The 9,434-nt window shown below is 39.9% G+C and overlaps 1 protein-coding gene across 1 annotated transcript; it reads left to right on the plus strand.

The window, feature by feature from the left end:
- LOC137179792 (ATP-dependent RNA helicase DHX15-like) lies at nucleotides 1–8,505 on the plus strand. Its single transcript, XM_067584747.1, has 14 exons — nucleotides 1–189; nucleotides 1,558–1,900; nucleotides 2,029–2,222; nucleotides 2,344–2,503; nucleotides 2,984–3,202; nucleotides 3,301–3,468; nucleotides 3,613–3,699; nucleotides 4,743–4,892; nucleotides 5,054–5,162; nucleotides 5,273–5,464; nucleotides 6,746–6,868; nucleotides 7,451–7,641; nucleotides 7,777–7,946; nucleotides 8,049–8,505. Exons 1-14 carry the CDS (start codon nucleotides 125–127, stop codon nucleotides 8,164–8,166), a joined length of 2,289 nt encoding a protein of 762 aa, XP_067440848.1. The 5' UTR covers nucleotides 1–124; the 3' UTR covers nucleotides 8,167–8,505.
- Nucleotides 8,506–9,434: the final 929 nt, after the last annotated feature.

Genomic DNA, 9,434 nt, shown 5'->3' on the forward strand with positions numbered 1-9,434 from the left:
AAGAAATTTGAAAAGAAGAAAACAGTGAAGCACAGGAATCAGGAAACCGAGGTAGTTGCATTCAGCCCGGTGGGATTGTGTTCGCGTTAATTGATTAAACGATAAGCTATATTCGCTCCTAAAGATGTCCAAAAGACATCGTCTGGATTTGGGTGATGACTACTCCTCCAGTAAGAAGAGATCTGAGGGGTAAGTGAAACTCCACAGTCAACATGTCTGATTTAACCACTGAGGTTGTAGCTAACTGCTAGCTGATGCTAACGTTAGTGAACTTGGCTAATAGCCACCATGGATGTATTATGAGAATCAAGATAATAAAGCTAACATTGTAGCTCTGGGGTTCTTTAACGGCTTGTGGATGCTCCTCAGATACAGATTATTAAATGTATTGTGTCCAGCTGCTAAATAAGATAATGAAACTAGCTGCTGAAGGTAGCTTCAGCTAACTAACGAAGTATTCGTTACCTTCACAATTGAGGCACGTGTATGTGTAGCTTAGCTAAGTTGTGCGTGTTGCTAGCTAGCGACTAGCAGGCTAACAAGCTACAAAATATAATACTGTGATTTAATTCTCAAAATAGTTATCAGTAATATAATAAATCATTGTGTTAACGGTACCTAAGTAAAGGGGTGTGCTAGCATGTTTGCTAACGGAAACTTTCAGGATATTTTTATCTACATTTACTGACAAATTTTAAGCTATTTAGCTTAGTGAGACACTGTCCACTTCGCTCAAACTGATGCTGTTTAATACAACAGGCTCGCAATATATCCCGCTTTTATGTCATGACGGTCATAAACTAGTTTTCAACTTTCTTCAATTATTAACTTTTGATGCTGTAATGCATGAGGTGCCGTTCATTTGTATTGCTTTAATATTGTGGTGTAAATATTACCCACGCAAAGTTCACAGAAGATTCATCGGTGAAAGCATAACATTATCTGGCCAACAGTTTATAAACCAAAACAAATTTTAAGTTTATATATTTTATTTATCTATTTTTCTCTGGCTGATATTGTCATTACCCTCTCATTGTGAGTGCTACAATGATGAATACCATCATATCTAAGCAAGTGTAAACCATTATTTTGCACTCTTAAGAAAGTGCAATACAGTGTAAAAAAACAAACAAACATTAGAAACACCTTAATATAACACAATTCAATTCAACAGCAAAAACTCAGTGAAGTTGAATCAGTGCCTCTCTAAAACAGTTTCAATAAAAACAACATTATAATCTTCATGCAGGTAGGATTTCCTTCAGGGCTGTTGTATTAGATAGCATTTGTTTTTAATTTTGTGTGGCAAATAAACAGATAACTGAGTGCACATTAGAGCAGGTTAATGCTGTGATATTGGAAATGTATACGGAATATACGTCAACATCCAAATCATAGTTATGTCACACAATCATCATAAGTTGTCTGATGATGAAGCACTATTACTTATCATTTGCAGTTTTTGACAGTATCTTAGGTAGAAAATTGCCAAATAGCTTCATAATGATTCTTTACAATGTAAATATCTGTAATAATTTACTGTCCTGATGTTAACAGGAGAGACAGGGACCGTGACAGAGACCGCGAGGATCGCTCCAGGGACAGGGACCGAGATCGGGATCGGGACAGGGACAGAGACCGGGACAGAGACCCGAAGCCATCTAGTGTGCCATCTAACAGCACACCAGTTGTGTCAGGCTTACCACCCCTCAAGCAGATGGCCGTGCAGCAGCAGATCAATCCATTCACCAACCTGCCGCACACACCGCGCTTCTACGAGATCCTGAAGAAGAGGTTACAGCTACCAGTGTGGGAGTACAAGGAAAGCTTCAATGATATCATCACGCGTCAACAGAGCTTTGTCCTCGTTGGAGAGACTGGCTCTGGGAAGACAACACAGGTCTGAAATGCAATAAGTCAGTCAGTCTCTTATGTGATGCATGAGATGCAAGCTATTCAAATAACCACTGTGATTTGATACTCTTGATTTTTGTCTGAATTCATTGCATCCTTTGCTTCGATCTTCAGATCCCACAGTGGTGTGTGGACATGGTTAGGGGCTTGCCTGGTCCTAAGCGGGCAGTGGCCTGTACTCAGCCCAGGAGAGTGGCAGCCATGAGTGTGGCTCAAAGAGTGGCAGATGAGATGGACGTCATGCTTGGACAGGAAGTCGGCTACTCCATCAGATTTGAGGACTGTAGCTCTGCCAAGACTATACTGAAGTAAGTAATTGAGATCTGCTGATGTTCAATAACTGCTGTTTAAAGGCACAGAAGCAGTCAGTCTTATTTGCTGTAATCTGGAACTTTTCAGTCTAACGAAGCACAACTGCTATTCCTTCAGGTACATGACAGACGGTATGTTGCTAAGAGAGGCGATGAATGACCCGCTGCTGGAGCGATATGGTGTGATTATTCTGGACGAGGCCCACGAGCGAACTCTGGCCACAGACATCCTGATGGGAGTACTGAAGGAGGTGGTGCGACAAAGACCAGATCTGAAGGTATTTGTTCACCTTGGGAATAACAGTGACAAATGATTTGCTTGCGATTATTTTGGTTTATCTGAAGTTTTGCTACAACTGAGTACTTTACAATAAGAAAATGTATCAATCTTGAAAGACAAAAAAATTGCAACAGTGATTTTTGCCTCCTGAGGACTCACATCACTTTGAAATACTGTTTAAAATTTCTAACCCAATATCCACTCAGACAGTATTACAGAAATAAAAAAAAAACAATTTTAAAAGTAAGTGTGGCTATTGAATATGTTTATTAAATTATGTTTAAATTAGACACGCTGTATAAGTTTGTCCCCATAAACTTTGCAAATCACATTTTCCTCATTTACCAAGACTTTCATTTGGTGATCTCAATAAGAGGGCTTGGAAGCTGGTTATACATACATGTGCAGCGTTTTAAGTTAAATTGAACAGATATGAGTAGAAAGAAAACATGTTGAACAATGTTTCCCTCCTGCACAGGTGATCGTCATGAGTGCCACGCTAGATGCTGGGAAGTTCCAGGTGTACTTCGACAACTGTCCTCTGCTAACTATTCCTGGTCGTACACACCCTGTGGAGATCTTCTACACCCCTGAGCCAGAGCGAGACTACCTTGAGGCAGCGATCCGCACTGTCATCCAGATTCATATGTGTGAGGAAGATGAAGGTGACTGCCTTCTCTTTCTCACTGGTCAAGAGGTGAGAAACATGATGCTTGCATTGTTGGTACAGTGGAAATTCTTATTATGTTGTTTTTCCTCAACACATAAAACTAAATCTAATTCTTTTTCTGTCAGGAAATTGACGAGGCCTGCAAACGGATCAAGCGTGAGGTTGATGACCTTGGACCTGAAGTTGGAGACATTAAAATCATTCCACTGTATTCCACATTGCCACCACAGCAGCAGCAAAGGATCTTTGAGCCTCCTCCTCCAAGGAAGCCCAATGGTGCAATAGGAAGAAAGGTACATCTTAAATAATTCACCAGTTTAGATTATAGAGATATCAGTTAAACTAAAAGGAATATCGCAACAAGTTAAATTATACAACTGCACCCAGTAATAAGATTTTGATTATAGATGTCTGACAGCTTGTTGCTTCTTCTTTAGGTTGTCGTGTCGACAAACATTGCTGAGACTTCTCTGACAATTGATGGTGTGGTGTTTGTCATCGATCCTGGATTTGCCAAACAAAAGGTGGGCAAAGCTCAGTCAAATCTTGGGTAATCCTGTAAAATCTGCATCAGTATTACAGATGCATACATGTTCCATTAGGGTCAAGTGTAGAGGGCTGCATTGGCATTTGGATCCCGCAAGACCCAGCGCAAATCTTGCGGGAGCAGGCCGTTTTAGCTTTGCTGCTGGTTGGAGCGCGGGCAGTCAAGAAATAAACTGCAAGTCTCTGGATTTAGCTAGCGCTAACCAGAAGGATGGAGTCAACAAATTAAGTTAAAAAGAAGATAAGATCAGGTTATTACAATGCCAAAGCAAGGCAAATCTGACATTTGGACAAATGTCTCAGTTGTTACTGACAAAGATGGAAATGAACTGGACTTTGTTAGTTGCGACAAATGTGCAAAAGTATTGATCTACAATGGACACGAATCTGGCACCTCTGGGTTTAGGCGACATACCTGCTCTGTTCTCCCCGGTCAAAGTAAGCTCTCCTTCGAAGACAAAGCACTTCTTCCTGCAAATACTAAACAGGATACTATTGAGAAATGTGTCGCTCTTTGCTGTAGACTCCTGATCAGTGTGTTAAAAGACACAGGGAAACAAAACAAAATCAAACAACCTCAGCAAAATAGACAACCACAGCCAACAACATGTTCTAAAATAATAAGTAAAAAAAATACAATGTAGTTTTGCCGTAGAATAGGTGTATTTATTGCACTAGAATAACTAATTATTGCATAGTATGAATATAATTTTGCACTAGAACATCATTTCACTATGTTATTACCAATAGGTATGCATCTTTTAATTAATACTATACAATAAAATAATGTGTTTTCCCTGTGGGACGGGCAAAGACACAAAATCCAAGGAACTTGTGGGTGGGAGTGGACATGCACATTGTGGGAGCGGGCAGTAATGGTCAGAAAATCCAGCGGGAGTGGGATTAAGAAAACAGGGCAGGGTTCTAGTCCAGTGGTCCCTTTTCTCTTGGTCACATTGTAAAAACATGTACATCCCAGGTCATCTGTGTTGCTTAAATGTGCTTTCAAATGTGTGTTCAGGTGTACAATCCTCGTATCAGAGTTGAGTCGTTGCTCGTCACAGCCATCAGTAAAGCTTCTGCCCAGCAGAGGGCGGGACGAGCTGGCAGAACACGTCCAGGGAAATGTTTCCGTCTCTACACAGAAAAGGCCTACAAAACAGAGATGCAGGTAAGAGACCACATCCTCTCCTCCTCACTTATTGAGAATTGGAGCCAGGCTCAAAAACTTGTACTTGTGTTTTGTTGTCTTTATTCTTGTGTGCATCGTAGTTTAACCTCTCAGAATTATATTATGAGATACATTTAACATTGTATGCACCCTCTCTCCAGGATAACACATACCCTGAGATTCTGCGGTCCAACTTGGGATCTGTTGTGCTACAGTTGAAAAAGCTTGGTATTGATGACCTTGTGCACTTTGACTTCATGGATCCACCAGGTGAGTCAGTCTGGATTAGTTTGATAACTAATAGTAAAACCACTATTGTTCTCTAGTCAGGCAAGACCCTCTGACCTTTCTGTCTGTCTCCTCCCTCCTTCCCGCCGCAGCTCCTGAGACACTAATGAGAGCCCTCGAGCTGCTGAACTACCTGGCAGCCCTCAATGATGATGGCGACCTGACGGAGCTGGGCTCCATGATGGCAGAATTTCCTTTGGACCCCCAGCTGGCGAAGATGGTTATTGCTAGCTGCGAGTTCAACTGCTCTAACGAGATCCTTTCCATTACTGCCATGCTGTCAGGTAATGCCCAGGACTGGGCTGACATCTTTCTTGCCTTCAGTAGGCCAAGTTCCCGCTGGTTAAAAACACCACATCTCACTGATGGTGTTGGAAAAAGCGTCCTTTATAAAATCCAGTTTGTGGACATCATCTTGGTACAAAATAGAATTAGGATGTCACTTTTAATCATCATAGATAATTTCAGATTTAATTTGAATTATTTAAAAATTGTTCAATATTTTTATTTTCCTTTTTAAAGTTTTGATGTGGTATCTCAAGCACTTGTGGGCAGTCAAAGCCTTTGAACTTTTTAAGATGGAGAAGCAGATGCCTCTATAAAACCTTATGATTTCATCTTTATCGTATATGTTGTAACAAAGTATTGGTTCAATGTTATAAGAAAATGTTAGTTTTGTTAAACCCAGATGTCGACAAACGTGTACAGATTGTATATGAAGCTACGCTCAGAATTGTAGTTACACCCAGAAGTGACAAAGTGGAAAATACAAGTTATATCAATAAAGGGCCACAGTAGCAGTAAGACAGTGTTTTAAACAGATAGTCCTTCTATTTAAGGAAATATACAGAGAATACTCTGTATTCACAAATAATCATGATTATTACTTTATCAATGTGAACTCATATTTCATATGACCAAAAACATTAGTAGTCCACAAATTCAGTTTTGGTTGGAAAGCCTTTGTCTCTGGGCAGCTTTCCATAAATGTTAAAGCTCTTTTTAGATTTACAGACAGTTTTAATCTTAGGTTTAAATTTATTAAAGCTGTAATGTAGATGTTAAATGATTAGCAAGTGAGCTTTATCACAAGTGTTTCATCACCATAGCAAGTGGATAGGGCAGGCACCACGTATACATTTTTTCATATTTCTCATATTTACCAGAATTTTCTTTTCATTTAAATAATTTAAATAAGGCATTCAGTTAAAACTATCTATTATTATGGGTAGCCTGTTTTAATTATCTCATCTCTTTGAGTCCTAACAGTTATTTCTGAACCTTAAAGTTAAATATTGCTGGTGTCCCTAACACTTTGTAGTTGTGTGAAAACTCTTGTTTTACAGATGTGGTTAAATGACCCCCCCACTCTACGAGCTAATAACCAAAACAGTTGGAATGACCATGAGAAAAGACTGCAGCCCCCTTTGATAGAGCTTGTGGTCCTGCCCTCTCCCAACGCTGTGTCGAGTGCCCTAGCATCATAGGCTTTGCTCCATTTTTCTGTGAATGTTTGACTCATCCCTATGGGCGGCTTTGTTGGGGCCCATACCAACCTTGTTTAGTCCCACAGTGTTTTGTCCGCCCCACGGAGGCTAAGAAGGCAGCAGACGAGTCCAAGATGAGGTTTGCTCACATCGACGGAGACCACTTGACGCTGCTCAACGTCTACCACGCCTTCAAACAAAGTGAGCATCACAAGTTCTGCGTCGTTCCCCTATTTTATTCATCATCATATGGTAGCACTGAAATGCTTGCGTTGAGAATGTTAAAGCTGCATTAACTGAGGGGGAGTGCAAACAGTTGCTTATTAACACATTTTGCAGAGTTTGAGCCACATTAGCATGTTTCTGGCCACCTGACGCTTTGGTCTTCAACAAGGTGTGTCCTTAGCTTCGCATATGTTCATCGGCTAGTCGCTAACTTTGTGTGTGTGTGTGTGTGTGACATTTGGTGCTGGGCCGTTATTGCGTACAGTGGATTTTTAGAGCTTTTTTGCTGAAAACGGCTGCAGCTGTAAACCAGATTGATTAAAGCTGAGTTTCTGGCCAGAAATCCAAAACATTATTCCATAATAAACTAAAAAGCTCTTTAGTGCTAAGGCGTTCATTTTTACATGCGTCCCCATACACATTACACATAGCAACTTGATCCATTGTTATTGATTAGTGCAGCTTTAAATCTGTTATGAAATTAGTGTTTACTCATGCCAGATAAGAGTGTAGAGACATGATAATTAACCAAATTAATCCTTCTTGTCCCCGTTCCAGACCACGAGTCTAACCAGTGGTGCTATGACAACTTTGTCAACTACCGTTCACTGATGTCTGCTGACAACGTGCGGCAGCAGCTGTCCAGGATCATGGACCGCTTCAACCTGCCCCGCCGAAGCACAGAGTTTACCAGCAGAGATTACTACATCAACATCCGCAGAGCGCTCTGCACCGGCTTCTTCATGCAGGTAAACACACACTCAGTTCTTCATTCCTCCATCATGTCAGGAAGTATCTTAAGTTTGCACCAGAGATATCTTCGGACCCACTTCCATCTGTGCCTCGTTGAAGTTCATCTGTTTTTCTTGTTTTCCATCCTGCAGGTGGCTCACTTGGAGCGCACAGGTCATTACCTCACAGTCAAAGACAACCAAGTGGTCCAACTGCACCCGTCTACAGTCCTGGACCACAAGCCCGAATGGGTGCTCTACAATGAATTTGTCCTCACCACCAAGAACTACATACGCACTTGCACAGACATCAAACCAGAGTGGTAAGAGTGCAGAGAGTTAAAATTTGAGTAATTCAGAGGCAGATAAATCTGTGTTGGTGAGCTTTAATTTTAATTTTAATTTTTAATTCTCTTGTATTTCAGGTTGGTGAAGATTGCACCCCAGTACTATGAAATGAGTAACTTCCCACAATGTGAAGCTAAAAGACAGCTGGAGCGAATCATTGCCAAACTAGAGAGCAAGGAGTATTCCCAGTACTGAACAATAGCCAAGAAGTGTCCTGGACAACAGCCGCGTACTATAGTTTTAGATCTTTCTGTATCATTGTATCTTAATGTTTAAAATTTGGCATTTTGATTTTTATATTTTGTTTGCTTTTTGTTTTGTTTTGTTTTTTTCTTTCTCCCATCAATGTTAATTCTGTAACTAAGTGTAATGTCAGATGAAATATCAGCGGCAAATATTAGACCTGGCTATAAATATTTTCAAAAGGAATATCAGTAACATGTCATTTAGATGTGGTTGACTTTCCTTTAGGGGACTGAGTCATAAAAAGATTTGTGCTTGCTTTGTTTCTTTAATAAAGGAGCTTTGACTTAGTTTCTGTGTATATATTAATTAGTAAAGCCTGTTATTGCAAAAGTAGTTTGGTCCCCAGTGGAGTTTTTGTTTCTGTGTTGAGATACTGATCAAGTATTTGCTAATTTGGCAGAATTAACAATTTTGCTAGATTAAATGTGTTTGTAAATTTAAAATAAATGAATCAATTCACAGGTTAATACAGCCAATGAAAATTGTTAAAAGTAGATGATATTACTTTTTCAGTATGCGTAATGTCTTCACAAATCTACAAAAACAACTGAAAAAGCTTCCCAAAAGGGTCAGTGATAATACAAATAAAGAAGGGTTGGACCAGCAGCTCCTCCGGGTTGCAACGCACCAAATATTGTTGCAATCCAGATCATTTATGCACATCTTTAGTGTATTAAACTTTCACACTTCTGCATTCAAGGGCTCCCCTCCTTTTTTTCCTTTGTAGAATTTTAATACACAACACATTTGTTCTTTTGAATTCTTGAGAAATTCTCAGCAGTCAGCTTGTTACAGTTCAACTTGACTTTTATGTGTTACCTAAGAATCCCAGTTTATTAAACAGTCTGCTGTAAAGATAAAATATTGGCACTGTCTTAGTTCAATGTTCAGGTAACAAAATCAGGTCAAATGCACTTGTCATTAAAACACTTTATTTGATCACAGATGTAACTATTGTATACAATTCATATTATACCACCACCTTATACCAGTGTTTTCCAACTTGGTGGTCAGGACCCTCCAAGGGGCCACAAGATAAAACAACTTTGTTCATATGACTTTAAGTTAGTAGTAGTACTACTGATGGGTTTTCCTCCCACCTGCCTAAGTATCCTTCCAACCTACTAAGCTACATAAAACTGGAAGGTTTTTCTACTTCAAGCATAAACACATAAAATCACACAAAACACACTGCAGGCTACATATTGTCATCACTG

The sequence above is a fragment of the Thunnus thynnus genome, chromosome 3 (genome assembly GCF_963924715.1).
Source record: "Thunnus thynnus chromosome 3, fThuThy2.1, whole genome shotgun sequence".
In the NCBI taxonomy this organism is placed as follows: domain Eukaryota; kingdom Metazoa; phylum Chordata; class Actinopteri; order Scombriformes; family Scombridae; genus Thunnus; species Thunnus thynnus.